General features: G+C 39.2%; 1 protein-coding gene and 1 long non-coding RNA gene across 2 annotated transcripts in view; one reads left to right on the top strand and one right to left on the bottom strand.

The window, feature by feature from the left end:
- Positions 1-18,627, top strand: part of LOC121946053 (uncharacterized) — a 205,719-nt gene that overhangs the window by 42,138 nt on the left and 144,954 nt on the right. The window lies entirely within an intron of this gene.
- LOC148188221 (uncharacterized) lies at positions 1,449-15,544 on the bottom strand. The gene is made up of 2 exons (XM_088084046.1): positions 13,731-15,544; positions 1,449-13,610 (listed from the first exon to the last, which is right to left on the bottom strand). Exons 1-2 carry the CDS (start codon positions 14,202-14,204, stop codon positions 13,530-13,532), a joined length of 555 nt encoding a protein of 184 aa, XP_087940172.1. The 5' UTR covers positions 14,205-15,544; the 3' UTR covers positions 1,449-13,529.

The following is an 18,627-nucleotide window of genomic DNA, read 5'->3' as shown; positions in this document are numbered from 1 at the left end:
TCTATATCATTAATACATGTTATCCTGAGTACATGCATGCTGTATGCGTGCAGATTGTCATTCAGTAGCCCCAGGACACAACATGTCTGTGTAGCTACATTCACACTTATTTTGCTAATAAGAAACTATGAAGTCAGACTCAGAATTGGCATTTAAAAAGGAATCATCAACCTCTTACCTACCTGCATGCTTACATACCAGCATACATGCACACACACCTACACACAAGCAAGCTTATAGACGTATACATATGCAGAATATGTATATACACATGCATGCATATGGTACATATAAATACATATCTGTATGTATGCAAAGAAAAAATACTAGCCTGCCTCATTTTTCTTTTTCTAAATCCTTTTCTTGTTTTTATTTGTTACCATTGTTTTATTTTCACTATTTTCAGTATTTTTTTCCAATAATATATAAAAATGTAGGAATGCTTTAAGTATAAAAAACATCATATTTATGCTAATGCAAATTTATATTACCAAAAGGAATTGCTAATAACTTACTAGGTTAGGTTACTGAAAATATGATGTTTATTAATCTTGTATTTGTCTTTAATGGGCAGAAATACTTGTATTAAACAATAAGCAAATGGCCTGAATTACCTTAATTTTCATTATTTTTATACCAGTTTCTTTGAATCTTACAAGCAACCTATAAAACTTTGTAACTATATAAATCCAGAAAAGGAGAGCTGTAATTATGTTACTTCTCATAGTGGAATACAGTTAAAATGAACCAGTGCACAGGAATGCAGCAGTTAGATCAGTTAAACTGAATTTCAGTGAACAAACAGATCTGTTATGTCTCACACAGTTGATAATGTGTATCCTCAACTAAAACATAAGGTGTGTGTGTGTGTGTGTCTGCATGTATATTTTTCCATTTGAGTCAAAATGAGCTATCTCTTTATCTGTTGACACAACATTATGTGTGAGTCACTGAGTTGAGTCAGTAGTTTGAAGCTGGTTTGACCTGTCTGTTACATGAAACCTGTTTCTTACCTCATAGAATAGAGAGACGGATGCAGAAACAATAACAAAGAGGACTATGTTTGTAGAGCGTCAAAACTTTCAAACAACTGTTTTAGTTTTAGCACAGAAAGACCTTTGAGAAATATTTGGATATTTTAAAACAGTATCTTACAAATCTTCTGCATTATACTCCTTTGAAATGTGTTGGATGTTTTATTTGGCAAGCAACCATAACATAAAAAAGAATAAATCAATGTGTGAGGAAAAAAAAATCTTATTTCAGTGAAGGGAACATGATGCTTTCAGCAATTTCATAATTACAGTTGTTTTGTGGCTTTTGTGATATATAATTATGAAGAGTTGTTTTAATCTCGCCAGGATACCTTAAATGCTTTTACTGTAATTTTACTTTTGTCTTCATGTGCAGCAGAAGGACAAAGCAATCAGTGACAAAATCAGCATGTTGTAAAATCATTTTAATTGATTGCATTTATCACAGATCTGAAGACAGGTACAATTCTTCTCATTTTTCCATTATTAAACAAATTGATCAAATCAATAGACAAAGATAAGATTGTAAATGGATGTGCTTGGTTGTCTGCAAAAATAGAGCAAACCACCACTTACCTGGTAAACTGTGATTCAGCACTCGCCTCATTAGAATTGGCTGTTAATCAAAGAGTAATTTTATTAAAATCTAATTGGCTTAATATAATAAAGCGAGAGATTTTCCCTCTTGCGCTCTGTTGAACAACAGAACTAAAGTAACAAGACGTTGGTAAAGAAAAACTTACATTTTTATTCCCCAGTTTAATTTGGCAGACATCACTTAAAAGCCTAAAAGTGGCTGTGTTATTCTAATGATCCATCAACATTGTGGTAGAAATTTATCCGCCTTTCACACAGCAGATGTAGGTCTTTCACAAATATAATTGGGAAGGATCAGACAACAGCAGACGGAGATCTGTGAACAGTAGATAAAAGATGATTTTCCCACTTTATCTTCATTCGATTAAGAATAACTCCTCTTATTTAGTGTGAAGAGACTTGTAACTGTCTAACATTTCACATAATAAATCAATCTCTGCGCTCACATGTCTGAGTAGGAAGAATACAGTTAAGAGAGAAATTTGCGACGTTACGAGCAGATGAGTGAGATGGAAAAGAATATGATGAGGATTTAATACAGCTCTTGACCACCTACTGAGAATGGAGAAGTATCAAACACAGTGTGGAAATGCAGCTTAATGTGAAAGACGTGACTTAAGAAAGGGAATAAAATTGTTGCTTTATTAGAGTAATGTTCAACAGTCAATTCACCACAGATTTGATTCATGAACATGAACTGTGCTAAAGTTAAAGCCCCAGGGTGCCAGCAATTCCTGTAACCTCAGAGAAATGTGACATTATGAATAACACGTAAGGAGGAAAAGACTCCTCATGTCACAAAACGGAGATTAATTTAAAGACTTTCAGTTTGCCAGTTTGACCTTTTGTATCCAAGAGTGAAAAGTGTTAAAAAAAAAATGCAAATGTTGAGAATTGGTACTGTCTCTCCAGTAATGACCTGGTGTCTCTTAAAGGTCTTTTGAAATGTAAATGTCAAGTATTGAACCAAACTCTTAAATGGCATATGTTAAAACACACATTGATGCATTTAGAATTGTTTCACTTCAAACTGAAACTGTCACTATATTCACACAGTTGTAAATGAGACAGATAATCTGTGGAAAAAATAATATTTCCTGTTCCTTTGACTTTTGATGGCCATACCACACGTGAATAAAAACAACCAGTTAGACCGAAGGAGCTCTGATTGGTTATTTTCAATCACTGCTCGCGAACTGCTGTTAAACTGTCAAACTAGGCAGCTCTGATCAAATATGAATCAAGGTTGTGTTACTGCATTGCTTATTGCTGCCCTCAGTTTTTTTCAGACATGTTCAGAAATGTTAATATACTGTTTAACTGTTGAATAAGACATTCATTCTCATCCCAACTCATCAAATATCACCACTTGGTCAGTGTCCTTTACGTCTATATACTATGACGCAATAGGTATCCTCCTGCGTCTGTTGTTGACGATCCGTGTCAATTTAAGCCTCTTACAGGCACAGTGTCTTTTTAAAATACAATTCTGTTTTCATAGGAAATGTACACTGCTCCTTAGATGTGTACAGTCTTTTTCAAAATAAACTTAAAATGTTTGTAAAAACACGTATTTACACTTATTTTGTTGTGCAACAAAAGCACATGGTTACATTTAGGCAAAACAAGCATGTGGTTTGATTTAGAAAAAAAACATAATGGTTTGGCTGAACATTCATACGGGAGGCAAACAGCGAGCTCCAGGGAGAAAGTCCGGGGTTTGATGGACCCATCAACCTCCTCTCCTGCCTGTCCTATAGGGACTTTCCTGCTCCTTTGTTATCACCAGCAGTGTTTTCAACTGATGCCATGTTATGAGCTGATACGCCCTTGCGGTGTATCATATTGTTTAGAAAGGTATAAACTGGTGCCATCTGGAGGCTTATCATTCTGTTGTGTAAAGTGCCTTTTTGTGCCGGTATCCGATGCTGAAATAACTGACCAAGCTGCAGTATTTAACAAGTTGGGGCTGAATGAGAAAGTTAATTCGGCTGCTTGGTTACTCCATCTAAGCTTTCTCATTTTTACGGCTAAACAGTAAACTAAAAAATGTTTCTGCAAATATTTGAGGTGAGAACAAGATGATGGAGTAACAGAATCTTGATCCTTATTCGATCAGTGTTGCCTTGTTTGACAGTTTGATCTCATACCAGCAGTGATTGACATGATTGACAGCTGCGTTAGAGGCTCCTTAGCTGTGATTGGTTGTTTGTGGTGCACCATGGTTGATCCTACTGAATGCCATTAGAGACAGAAGGAAGAGGAGGAGGTACGGGATATTTTCATAGACTGTCTCATATACTATACAATGTTATTTTCATAAAAGTTAGCAACTGTAGTTTTTTATCTGGATAGGTCTACAAATATGTGAATCTACCCTTTGAATTAGCTTGATGGATCCAACAAAAAGCCTGACTGCAAAAAGACAGGCAAAAGACAGTTTGATTTGTAAAACATTACACTAAAGCAACAAGAGATTCCACTTTAGTCTTGCTTGATTTATTCCCTCTTAAGTTACAGTGCTGTCCAAGACACAAAAAATAACATACTGTAGGGAGCATTTCTAAAGCAAAGCAAAGCTGCCAAGTCAATACCTTATCATTTGAAAATGTCAGCTTTTCAGTAATGGAAGAATAAAAATACAGTTAAAGCTGACAACTGTGCATTTTCATAAATTATAGAGCAGATTTTAAAAAGGCTGGGAAGGGAAGGTTAAAAAAACTGCATGCACTATTCACAGAGGAAATGCCATATAGAAAATGACTTGGCAAGGAACTATGTACAACTATAAGGCAGGAATTCTAAAAAAAAACCAAAAAAAAAACAACCAACAGCCCTAGAGTAGCACACTCTGGTCATTCCACAAATAGATGCCATTTACTTTAAGAGGCACAAAGCAGAGTGCATTCGCCATCTTCTACAAAGTCCTGTGGAGAAATTCCAATTTTGCAGCGCTTTTTGGACTTCAAGTGATAGCTAGCATTGTTTCCTGTGTTCTCCTTACAATTGGAACAAGCCCAACAACTGATAATGCACTATATAATGTCAGAGTAACTCCAATCAGGAACCCTTTCTTCAGTGTCACCATGATTTTCAAGGCATTTACAAACTAGGCTACAACAGGAAATAAGGTAAAAGTGGGGAGAAAAGAGGAAGCCATGTTAATGCATACAACAGGGGAGGATTTTGACAAAATGGAAAGACAGTAAACACCATACACAAATAGATGTGATTCACTGTGGCTTAAGGCAAGAGATGTGCTGTGTAGTTGCCATTTACAAATAATGGACCTGTCATATGATGTGAGAAGACGGCAGTATGGAAAGTAGGGGGATGCTAGTGGTTCATTGGATGCATGTTTATGTAAAGGTCGACCTTATTATGTTGATATAGAAAGAGCACAGTGGCCTAAACAAGCTTGTCAACCGAGGCAAGCAAGTATCTGTCAGGGTTACAGTGAGTGGAGGCAGAGGTAGTGATGATTTAGGCTCACACAGTGCTTCAGAAAAGGGGAAATAGCACTCCATTTAATAAAATTCATAGAAGTAAAATCAGGGACATGGCCACGGAGAGCAGAAACCTGACTAGTGAGCTGTACTGACAAATGTAAAACTCTTGAACAGATGTATCTCTGACCTTATTCGTTTATTTATTTATATATTTCTATATTTAGATTTTTTTTCCTCCTTGCATTCTGTCACTCAGTGAATGTTATGTTTGTGTATTATAGAGTACGAGTAAAACTAGTGCCAGACCTGTGTTGTTATGATATTATTGTTACTAATTACCATATTTCACATTTATTGTATTTATTATGAATACGAGCAAATGAGAAGTCAACACAACAACTGAACAACTTGGCAAAACAAACAAATAAATCAACAACAACAAACAAAAGAATACACTGCGTGCAAATTTTCACTGCACCCTTCTTTTGGCTTCTCATTTTCTCTTACTCTAGTGCTCTCCACAAAATGTTTGATTTTTTTAAAATTTATTTTGGTGGCGTGCCTATGTTGCCTTGATCTGCCACTGGGAAAAACCCAAATAAGTCGGTTGTGTGCATAGTAACTGTTGCTTGAGCAAAAGCAGAAAAAGACTGGAGAGTGAACAGTAGGATGCTAGCATCATGCATGTTTATAGCATAGTCATTCTATGCATTATTTAAAAACATGAAACATGAAATATTAAATCAGCATTCTTTTTTTTGAAAAATTACACCAGCAATGAAATCTCTGTGATTTTTGAAATTACATTTCTTCAAAAAAAGCTCTTCCTCTGAATATTGCTAAAAGTCAGAAATAATGGGCCCTACAAAGATAGAAATTCCCTTTCTGTCAGAGTTTAAGGAAACATAGGATTCTGATCAAGCTCATTCAAGAAGGTGAAAGCAGCGCAGTTCTGTCTCATGAATTATTCATTTCCACCCCCTCTCCACCCTTGATTTTCTCTGACAGGTGCCTGTGTGTCCTCTTCCATTACCCATGTCATTTCCTCTCCTTCAACTGCAATCCCCTCTCATGTCCTTAACATTGATCCCTGAGGACTGACATGCAAGTGGAGGGAAGGGTTAGAGTGGGAGGGAGGCAGCGAGGGAGAAGGAAATGGTGAGAAAGAGGAGTGAAAGCTAGAAAAAGAGAAGGTGGTGGAGACAGAATCGTTGAAGCACACAGTAAAATCGGTGGTATAGTCTAGTTTGTTAGAGGAAATACTGAGAAATTGTATAAAGGTATGCAAAAATGGAAAAAAATTAATTATTCTCACAATATAACTCTAACTAAAAAGATAAAAAGGCATGCAAAAATTGCCGCAGATTGTTCATGAGAAGGTCAGGTCTAGGTTACATCAAACTCAAATCCCACACTATACGGGAAGACACATCATACCTAACTTTATAAGGCAGCTAGCTGACTAGGAGACTTTGTTTTACCACTGCGGCTAAGATTGATGCTAACCAGCTTTACTTTACCCAACAGTTAAGAAGCAGCATGTAGGAACTTCACTTGGATCTTAATGATCTGCAGTGTTTATTCATAAACAAACTTAAACTTGTGCTACCACTTAACAGCTTTACTTCCTGTTTCTTCTCTGCTCTGATTGCCAACACCTATTTACTCTGAGCACATCCACCATCGCTCTATCGTTCTCTCATTGTCTCGCTTGACCTAAAGACTGTATGAACCCATTGGCTTGTGCACAAGTTTGTCATTTTGGCCTTTGCAATCTTGGATTTTGTTAAGCCTGAGGTGACGAAATTTCAGTGAGAGGTTGGACCTGTGGAGCATCAAGTGATGGATCTGACTCAAAGACAATGGTGCCTATCACAGACATGTCACACATTTAATCATAACATAACTTTAAGACTTAAGAAAATTTAAACAGGTGATTTATATCAGAAATTCAAACCCCATACAGTTCCAATGAATGTTGACATTAGTTACAGAGACCAAACAAAATTTTTGTATGAAGCTGTAAACATGTTTAGGTCTGATGCAAAGTTTGACATTTTAATATGGTGGTCAATGGAGATTGACTCACTTTTGGAGCAAGCCTCAAGTGGCCATTCGAGGAACTGCAGGTTTTTGCACCTGTGCACTGGCTTCACTTTTCCACCCAGAAGGTTGCTGCTTGATTTGACCACACACTCTGTATGCCCACAGTACGTACTGAGCTCAGTGGTAGGGACGGGTACCAAAACCTGGTTTGTTCCTGTACGACCAGTAAATACCAGACCGAATCATAACACGTTTTGGTGCCTAATTTTGCTGCCGCATTGTATGAACAGCGAGATAGAGAGCAAATGCAAGCAAGTAAGATTGAGGATATGTGTGTGTGTGTGTGTGTGTGTGTGTGTGTGTGTGTGTGTGTGTGTGTGTGTGTGTGTGATGGAACGGTGACAGTGAGGCTGCAGGGACTGAAGCAGAGAGTATGAAGTTAAAAACAACAGCGTCGTGTGTAAACAGTTTAGACTGTTTGACAGTGAATAAATGCTACAACTCCTCAAGACCTGAGCCAAGCTCCCGAGTCTTTCTTGTCACCTGCTGATTTAAGTGAAGGGGGTTAGAACCAAAGTTAGCAAGCCAAGTTAGCCTCCCAGGCTCCCTTAAGGTGGACTGTTAAGGTGAGCCAGCTGTTCTTGTAGTCTCAGCTGCTCCTACACAGATAACAGAGAATTGTCTGCTGAGTCTCAGTCTTGTTGTTTATTGTTATTTAGTGTTAAATTTGTGTAGTTGGTTTCAGTTTTATTTATAAGTTGAACTTGTTAATTATGCTTGATTATGTATTTATCCATATTTATGTAAGTATTCGTGAAACCGTCAAATAAATTCTGACAATTTCAAGTTTAAATTTACCTTTGCAATGAAAAAAAGCAATTCTTAAGTGTCATTAACTGTTTTGTGCTTTAGTTTTGTAAAAGTATCAGTCTAGGCACCAGTACCATTTTAAAAGTATCGTTTTAGTAGTGCAATTGGAAAAAAACAAACGATACCCGACTGTACTCAGTGGGGTCGAGTCTTTCTGCACTTTTTCAGTTTGCTGTCACATCTCTCAACCCCATATTTGCAAAAACAAATAGCTGAAGTGAAAGTTCTTTTATTAAACTATGTTGTGGGTGTCGAAAACCCTGGGCTCTTTTACTGGGTATACAGCATATGTCTGTGTATAGACTACACTATTGAATAGAATCCTCAGTATTTGGTCTTGTATACAAAGGTACATAAATAGATTTATAGACAAGACAGCCAGGAAGATATCTAAGCCATCCTTAAGTCAAAAAGCCAGTCTAAAACCTTGCAGTAGGACACAGTATAAAACCCAAACAGCCAGATGGACAAATGCTCAGCCAGGCAGGCAGTCACACTTGAATTCACCACCTTACCGACCGTACGTTCAGCTACAAAAAGCTGTGAGAACCAGCTTGTAAGCCACCAGCTTTCAGACAGACAGCTTCCCATCCAAAGCCAATCAGATAGATATGAATCCTCGTTCTCCAGTCAGGCTCACAGACAGACAGATAGACAGACAGATAGAGCTGCTGCTGCTGCTGCTGCTGCTGCTGCTGCTTTGGTGCTGTTCGTCCCCTCCAGTGATGCTAGATAACAGCATGCTGCTAGACAAAGTAATCCACCATGAAAATACTGTTAGAGCTACACAGAGATAGATAAATGCTGACAGAGGAGGAGGAGAAGGAGGAGAGAGATAAATGTGGCTGGGGAGGGGGTTATAGGGTGGCTGGACATGGAGGAACGAGGGTTAAAGAATGGGATGCAGAGAGAAAGAGAGGGGGTACAAGTGGAGGACAGATGAAAGCAATTGGAGATAAAGAGACAAAGGAAACAGAGCTTGCAAAGAAGGATGAGGAGAAAAAAAATAAGTATGAAAAGTGACTCTACCTAAATGATTGTTTCTCTGCCTGTTTGTGTGCCCCAGACTGGGGTTACACTACAGGCAGCTGCATTCCCCCAGACACCCCAGACAATGGCTGATTAATGGTAAGAGATGGAGAAAAAGCAGTCGAACAGCAGGTAGAGGGAGAAATGGGATATGGGAAGAGGAAGGGAGAATAAAGGGGCACGAGTGAATGTGCAAAAGGGGAAAGACAGGATGCACCGAGTAGAAAAGGATATCAGCTGAGGATCAGCTTCCTCTTTCTGCCTCTACTGTTTTTTTGTGTCTCTCTTTGTTTCTGCATCTCTCTCCTCTCTCACTTCCCTCTTTCTTTCTGCTATCTCATGCTCTCGCTTTCTGTTTGTGCTGGCTCTCCCCAGCCCCTTTTCTCTCCCTCTCTCTCTCCCTCTCACTCTGTCTGTGACTCCAGACAGTGTTGAATGTAGGTCACTCTGTCTGGAAGCTTGTCTCTCTTTCTCTCTTCCTCCATTAATTCATTCCATCGTTCTCTGCCTCTCCTTCTCCTCCACTGGGGCTGCGTTTTCTCCGGGCTGGGTGCTGGTTGCTGGACAGCTCGCCTAGCAGGATACCGCTGGACTGGATATGATTTATATTGCATACGGAGAGTGCAGAATCTGCACAATCACAAGGCCCGGCCGCATCTATATCCTGGAATGAGTGCGGGAGATTTCCATCGCTTTATCAGCAGTAGCATGCAGGTGGAGGCTGTGGATAGCCAGGGACCAAGGGGTCATCTGCTGCAGGAGTGTTTTTTTAATAGAAGAACCTTTGGCATCGCTCCTGCCTTCTCACTCCCGTTCAAAATAAGACCCTTGGAACATTGCATGTTCGCTCGCTTCCAAAAATCCTCCACATAGGTCCAAATTTCCTTCTCTGTCTTCCCACTTTATATGTGTCTCTGTTTTGGCTGGACGTTCGAGTTGTGCATATTCCTTTCATAATGACGATAGTCCGACTGTCTTTGAAACAACTTTCAGCGCAGAGATAAGACAGGAACGCCCAAATCCCCAAAATGTCTGCTGGATTTTACACGAGCTCTCCATCAAAACAATACGAAAAACGCCGTGCTGTCTTGCTTTTGCTTGCTCCTCGTCTCTTCCCTTCCAAAAAATATGGGAGTGGAGCAGAGAAGAGAGTGTGTGTGTGTGAGTGTGTGTCTGCTTCCCCTGCCTGCCGCAGTGCAGAGCGACTGGCTTGGAGAAGTGAGAGAGGCAAAACGCAGACTGTTGCTAACTCTTTGGTGGCAGACTGGCAAAAAGTGTTTGTGTGTGTCTCTCTGCATTAGTGTGTGTGTGTGTGTGTGTGTGTGTGTGTGTGTGTGTGTTTAGTTGGCCGGCTGCAGTGTTGTAGTGCAACAATCAGCTGAGGCCATCAATCAACCATCAATCACTGTCACCAACAGTCTTTTGTAATAACAAATAGCTGTGTGTATTTGTGGGATGGTGAGTGGGTGTAGCCGTGGGTGTGGACACGGCAGTCATCAGCTCAGAGACCACACAACACACACACACATACACACACACGCAAACACACACACACACACACACACACACACACACACACACAAACACACAAGCACACGCAACACACTGCCATATAAAAATAAAAAGACAAATAGCCACCTTCCAAATGTGAAATCTCGGACTTTTTCCAAATGTTCTCGTTATCTTATCATGTCTTAAGTGTTCATATTCATGACTGAAGTGCAGAGCACCCTGGAGAGTTAAATCTATAGGGAAGACCAGGTGTTCATTGTGCACCTTACCCTATAAACCCATGTTTACCTGGTTCAGAAGCAGATGTTGCTTTATTTCAGCAGATGCTTTTTTATTCCTGTTCACTGATAGCACTTAATTATTCTACACATGAGCACATTAACATGTAGCGTGAGTCATGGAAGTAGTTGAACCTGACCAGCTGAGAGCAAAAGTGTATTTTCTGTGTAACTTTACACTACAGCCACACCACAGATATACTGCATCATCTTACACAACTTTTAAATAACATATCTCAAAAGATGGAAAGCTTAGAGCCTCTGAAGAGCTTTCTCTCAGGAACACTACCATATCTGCCTTCTCGTGTGTTTGAAATAACAGCAAATTGCTTTGCCCTTGTTCCCATAAAGACGGACAAAAAGAAAGACATTGAGGATGAAGTCACGTACCTACCATAGTGACAAAGCCTTATATTTTCCTCTCATTTGCTTCTCTTCCTCTTTCCTCTGCCTCGCTGTTCCTCCACTTTTCTGAGAAAAGAGTGCTTACATTTTCCACTTGTCTTTCAGTTCTGTAGGTGGCAGGACTCATATAGAACTCTAACTCTGAATAATATAGGACTCTGTATTAGGGCTGGGTGATTAATCGGATTTTAATTTCGATTACGATTTTGGCTTCCCACGATTTTCAAAACAAGATAATCCAGATAAAGCTAGTCTAACAATGTTTCTCCTGTTTTATCTTTTATTTTGTAAATCAAACCCACCCTTTCCTCGTGCTCCAAAGTCCAAACAGAAGTTTCAGCACAGGTTGAAAACAGAGAGCCACAGCACACTGCCTCTCTGGTTATTTTGAAACTTCTCATTTTGTTTCCCGAGAGCTTGCGCAGCCAGAAAGAGAGCACGAGACACAACAAGCAAACGTGTATGTGCTGTTGGTGTTGGCAGTGAGGCTGCAGTGAGGGGGCAGAGAGTATGATGTGAAACGCGGCTGTGTGATGTGTCAAACAGTTGAGGCTGTTTGTCAGAGAATAAATACTACAACTCCTCAAGACTCGAGACACATTCCCATGTCTAACTTGCCAGCTGCTGATTGAAGTGACAGAAGTTAGCCCTGAAGCTGGCGATCTAAGTTAGCTTCCCATTTCAACGGTCCAGGCTCCCTTAAGGTGGACTGTTAAGGTAGACCAGCTCTTCTCCCAGCTGCCTCTAAACAGATAATGGAGAAATGTCTGTCTGCTGAGTCTCTGCTGAGAAAGTAAAACAATCATTGATCCCAATTCAGCATTTATTTTTACTACAGCAATGTGCAGGATATTTTAAAGTTGTGGCTGCACCACAGAGCTTTTGTTATTTTTCAGTACACTTGTATTTAAAGTTAAAGGACATCCAGCATTAAAAATAAACAACACAGTTAATGTTCAATAACTGCATGATTTTCTGAAGGCCAATGAGTAATCACCTTAAATACCTGTTAATAGCGATTTCAATATCAATCAAAATAATCGTGATTATTATTTTTGACATAATCAAGCAGCCCTACTCCGTTTATGCAATAGAGATAGATTTGGTCACATTTGGATAGGATTTGTTTCTGTGTTGGTGCTGGACACATACATAAATAATCTACCTACCTAGGGGGCTAAGTCACCAGTTTCATCACAGTATTTTATTGATTTTTTTGGACAACAATAAGATATTTGTCAATACCACAAAGTCTGCCACAATACAATTTTGATTTCATTCATTTCAGGGGCATGCAATCGATATGAAACAATATCATATGCCCATTTAACACAGTCTGTCCCAGAATAACCTTGCATCCTTTTTTTCTTTTTCTCAGCTCTAAAAGATAGAAACATCACATGTTAATAATTGTAACCGGTTAAATGCAGTAAAGTCTGATGCCTTTTCTGGGAGAAATAAATTCATTTTAACCCAGATTATAACCTCTTCCCTAGAACGTCAGGACTAACTGTCTTAAAGCACAGGTGCGCAGGAAAAACAGTTGATTTTAATACTCACACAGTATTGGCGTAAGTTTTAGCATCTGTGTGTGTGTGTGTGTGTGTGTGATATAGTGTATCACGATATAGCGTTAAAATATAGCGATTTTATTTTAAACCCATAGTGCCCAGCCATACATTAGGACCAAAAAGACCCCGTGTAGACTTCCCGTAGATCATTTTATCCCCATTTAAGTTAGCAGGTAGCCAAACTGGAAGTTAGCTGGTTGGCCACAGTCGGCAGTGCTTGGCTGCTGTAAGTCTCATGTGCACTTGGTCTGTGGGCCCCATAATGTGTGATCATTTGCTTAATTTCATACCTCAAAAAGTGAGCTTTCATTGGGCTTATTTGGCAGTATTTAAGATGTCAGTTTAGTAATATACAAATGTAATTTTGTCCGAGACAGGGTTGGACTGCAGGATACAGACTTTTATACCCATGTTTGTGTAAAATAACAACAGTGAAACTGCACAGTATTTCATAGAGAATTTTGCTATAAACAGGAACAACTTTGCATTGACACATCAACAAAACTAGCAAATAATCACAAGATGTAGAGCTGAAAGTAAACACTTTATTGAGAAGTGCAGCTCCCTAAAGGTTAAAAAACGGAGCAGGACCAGCCTGAACCATAAAAGCAGCAGCTTCCTCCACCTTCCTCCTTCTTTCACTGTTTTTCTTCTCCCTGTAAAAACTCCAGAAGTGTAATTTATTCCTCTTTCCCTCCATCTGTCCAGTCAGAGTCAGACAGAAAACAGCCATCTTTATCATACTGTCACTCTCACCAACAATTTATCGTTCCTATAGTTGCTCGAAGACCAGAAACTCCCCTTCTTCTTCCCTTTTTTCTGAAAAAAGAATGACAGTATATTTTTACGTCACCTCCAAAAGGCTTCTTCTTAAGCAATCTTAGACATTCTGTTTAATTTAATTATTCGGAGGCAAAATGACCCCATGAAGCAACATACCTGAAGCGTATTTTTCTGCACTATCAGTACTTTGATCTCCTCCTCTGCTTTGCTCGCCCTCTGAATCCATTCTTCCTGTTTGATGAGCCACATCTCCTCCAGCTCCTGGACTCTCATTTCTCTGCTCTTCTTCACAACCAGCTCCTCTCTAAAGCTTTCCTCCAGACCGGCACATTTGTCTTTCCATTGCTTCTTGCTCTGATGAGGCTCTTTCTCATTTGTACTCAGCAGGGCCAAAGTCTGCAGATGTGCCTCTGTATGGGCTTCATTCTTTTTAGTGACCTGTCTTATCTTGTCCCCCTTTTCTCGAGCTACCTGTTGAAGTTGGCTCACCCTCTTTTGCCACCTGTCTTTCACTTCCTGTAGCTTTGAGACCCACTCGACCCCGGCCTCTTTCACGTCCTCTTCAAAGACTGCTCTCATCTTATGGTTGTCCTCCTTCCAAGCAGCACTGATCTTGTCATTTTCCTCCATGAAAGTGTGAAGTCTGTTCGAAAGGCAGGTGATCTGCCTTTACTTATTTTTAAAGCCCTTTTGTTCCACAAAGGCAAAATTATTTCTTCGTCTCTCTCAGACTTTCTTTCTGCACTCTGTCAACTTGTTCTTGTTTGCTCTCTAAAGTCTTGTTCAGCTTGTTCTTATCCTTGTTTCTATGTAACTTTTCCTGTCCTCCACCCTGCTGGTGTCCTATCTGGTTAGGGTGCCTTCAGGGCTGCGTTTGCAGAGGCCAGCCTCAGGTCTTCTTTTGTAAAAGGGGAGCCTTGTTGAATGCAATTATGCACACACCTGAGCTTGGAGTCACCTCTTCAGTACACAGAAACTAAAATGTATTGACACAAACAGTTTTCATCTGTAGAAATAAGTATATGGGTAAGAATGCTGAAATCATCTGAGGTGGAAAGTCATCTATCAGCTGTGTGTGTGTGATGGTTTTTCGTGTGTGTAATGATTAATGTATGTGCAATGCAAGTACACATAAGGCTACATTTGTGTGTATGAGCAATGTGTGTGTTTTCTAAGCAGAAAGATGGATCGTACTTCACTGGTCTAAACAACTGGTGGGTATGGAGCTTGTATTGCTAACAGACTAAGGCTCAGTCTATCCACTGGTAACACATGGACTTTAGCTTTCAGACTTATACTGAGAGAACTGGACTTTAGTTTTCAAGTACCTAAGACTTTTAGACATACAACTCATATTCATATTTATTAATAAAACTTTTGTGATCATGTCTGCAACAAACAGCCACTGCCATAATGTTGCTTTGTATTTACCAGTAATCATTTTTGAATTTGTGTGGGAAATCCTGTTAGCGTTGTTATTTTCGCAAACTTTTGTACATTTCATATGTAACGGATATATTGAAACTTTAGATTTCTTTGCATTTCTACAAAACTGTAGTTAATGTATGATTGTGTTTAGGCACAAAAACAACTTGGCTAGGGTTAGTAAAAGATTTTGTTTTGACTTTGAATACCTGGTTTTGTTGCCACGACTACTGCTAGAAATGCCCAGTTATCTCATTAAAAAACACCCATTCTTGTGCCAAAATTACAGCTTCAAATGTCATGATGTCTCACAAAAAAACTGTTTTAGTTGTTTGTTGGCCTCAAACTGTTGTCTGTATGTTTAGCACAGCAGATTTCAACAATTTCTATGCCTGGCTGAATTACTTTATGTTATTGTATTGAAAAGCATGCATTTACATGAGGGCATCAATATGACAAAATATTGATAGTCAAAACTTGCTAATTCTACCAAAAAGCATAATGGTTCTGGAGAAAAAAGATCAACTTTAGAGAGGGAAATAGAGGGTTAAGTATAGCAGTTTGATATCACAGAGATGAAGATATATCATTCACCTGATGAAGACTGGGGAGACGTAAATGCAAGTGACAACCTCTTTCAAACCTCTCTCTCTGACTTAATCTGTCTGTGTGGCTATCGGTGCACTTTTTTTTTTTTTTTCATTTCTCCCCTTCTCCCTCTCTCTTTCTGTCACTCACACATACACATTGTCAGCCACATCCTCTGCCTGCCAGGTGTGAAGAGGGAGATGACAGTCAGTAATTGGTGAGAAAGATCTTTGTCACTTTGCTGGATGGAGGATAGATTACATCCAATATGTTTCTAATATGTTGTAAGGCAGAGAATAGAAATCATACTCCTTCTAGTTACAGAAACCTAAAGGTGAACTCCAAAAGTGCAATGCGCTTTAGACTGGCATATATTTTACTCTATTTTATTTTATTTTATGTTTACAAAACTACTCATTTAGTTAAGAGTGATGGCAAATAACCAAAATATTTGTTAGCATGCCAAGCTGCTCCTATCAACAAATGACTAAAGCCAACATCTTGTATTTTGTTGAAATCATAAGATCTGACAAAGACTTTGCTTTGTACATGTAGCATAATATTTTACAAGAGATGCATAGGTTCAGGTAGTGCTAATTAGTGAAAATACAACCACAGGAAAAACTTAGAAGCTTAAAAGCTATATTCACACCGTGTTTACTCTTACCATTAGGAGTTTTCCTAAATTGTGCTAAAAGTTCCCAGCAATAAAAGCACTTATTACAAAGGGACTCTGACATATAAATTCACCTTTATTTTTAAATTCCCGTATATCTGTCACCTTTGCCTTCCAACTGCAACTCCTTCCTAAACAGTGCAACATTTTAGCGCCAGGCAGATAATGGTAAGCACCCATGAAAAATACAATGAGGATATTGACTGTTATCATTATGTGTCGATTGCAGGCTCCTGAAAGGAATCAAATCCAAATTGTATCATCATTTTGTGATATCATCAAACATCGAACTATTGTTTAAAGAATCAAACTGATCTGGCATCACAATGAAACTTCTGATTTACACCTCAGGTTTATAGGTGATTGGTCTGTATTACTTTATGTGAAACTTAATATTCATCAGTCAGAGATGGGCTGTGATTGTTAAATTAAAAATGAAATTTGAAGTGAAAAAAGTCATATAATGTTAAATGAAAAAATAATAAATGAATATAATTTAATACAATTTAAAAAATGAAATTACCTCCTAAAATTTTTAATCGAATTAAATTATCATAAAGCATGTATTAAAGGATGAATTAAATTAAAACAAAATACACTTTAATTCCATTTAAATGATACATTCAATTTAATCCAATTGTGATTTAAGTTAAAATTAACATTTAAATTAACTCAGTACAGGGGCAGGAGTCCTCTGAACTGCACCTTACACAAATTTGCATTTCCTAGGACAGCAAAGGCATGACCTGCCCTACTCTCCCTCTAATGGGCTAGTAGTACTCATTGCCCTTGTAGGTTGGATTGGTGAGGTTTAGGCAAAAGGAGTGAGACTGGTAAAGTTTAGGGTAAGACAGAATGTCAGGATAAGCCAATCAGAGGAAGAGTAAGGCTGTGTAGGGTGGGCCATGCCTTTGCTATCATAGGAAATCCAAATTCACATCTTTTCTCAGACTTTGGACCCAGTTTTAAAACAAGAATTTTGTGTGGGTTCCTGTAAAGTTAGTGCTGACACACCCCTTATTTTTAGGTCTTGCAATGTTTTATAATTATGGCCCTTTTTTACCTTTAACAGTGTGAACTATATGAACTATGCCAATTAAATGTCAACAACTGTAGGTTGTTTACACCAACACTCATTAAAAATGTATATCAATGTTACTGAGTTACCTAACCCTAACCCATCCTGATGGTAGCTGGACAGCCTGATTATAGGGTACTGAATGCCAATCTGTAGCACCAAAATCCAACTATGGTTGTCTTGTTCTGTGCCTGTCAGTGTCAGCAATCATACTGAAGAGAGGTCTGAGGTCTCATGCAAAAGTCTAAGTTTTCAACTTCTACTTTTTGCTCTGTCTCTTCTTAACACGTCCTTTCTTTCTTTCTTTCTTTCTTTCTTTCTTTCTTTCTTTCTGTTCTCTTTCTCTTTTTCTTTCTCCCCCCTTTGACCCTGACCCTGATATTGACTGACTGCACCATTGAGCCCCTGAAAGAGCAGAACTCAACCCTCATTATGTCAAGACCATGTGTGTGTGTGTGATCCATTCTCTAAAGGAGGTATTGAATCTCAGGAGATGGGAACCACACACACGCTGCAGCCTCATCACCTGAGGTTCACTCCTGGGACGACTCTGTGTGTGTCATCCATGCAGTGTGCCTAGGGTGGGTTAGGAGGTGTCTCGAGAGAGTTATGACACACACACTCTCTCACTGTCTCTCTATTACTCATGCATACACACACTTGCATGCGCGCGCGCACACACACACACACACACACACACACACACACACACACACACACACACACACACACACACACACACACACACATAGAGGTTCCCAGGAGTAAAGGTCGAAGGAGACAAGGTGACACCATGTCTCTGTGATACCTGGTTTCTGTCAGAGCTCGGTGACAACTGGTCACCTCTGACTGGACTCACACAGTCAAACACACTCCACACACACGCACGCACATGCATAAACATATGTAAATACACACAGATGAGCATTCACAAGCATGCAGACTTGACACATCTGCCCACCCACACAAATTCAAACAGAAAAATGTTCAGATGAACTCAGGTATATGCTCACACATACATGCAGAAATATTCACATCCCACTGTTCACACAGTCATTTCTGATGGGAGCCACTCTGCAACCTTGCAGGGCAGATTGAAGTAGTCCCTGTGGTGACCAGTCACCAACTGCAATGACAGGGAACATAGTGTCTCACACTGTGGCACTTTCCACATGACGGTCACATGTCAAATGTCATAAGTACTTTAATATGCATGTGCCATGTGAAGTGTGTAGCACTGTTAACTCTCAGAATGACAGCGAGAGTATTATTCCTTTGTCGGCAAC

Source organism: Plectropomus leopardus, chromosome 11, assembly GCF_026936395.1.
Source record: "Plectropomus leopardus strain MGB_pleo_1.0 chromosome 11, ASM2693639v1, whole genome shotgun sequence".
Taxonomy (NCBI): Eukaryota; Metazoa; Chordata; class Actinopteri; order Perciformes; family Serranidae; genus Plectropomus; species Plectropomus leopardus.
This window is presented reverse-complemented; position numbering and strand designations above follow the sequence as displayed.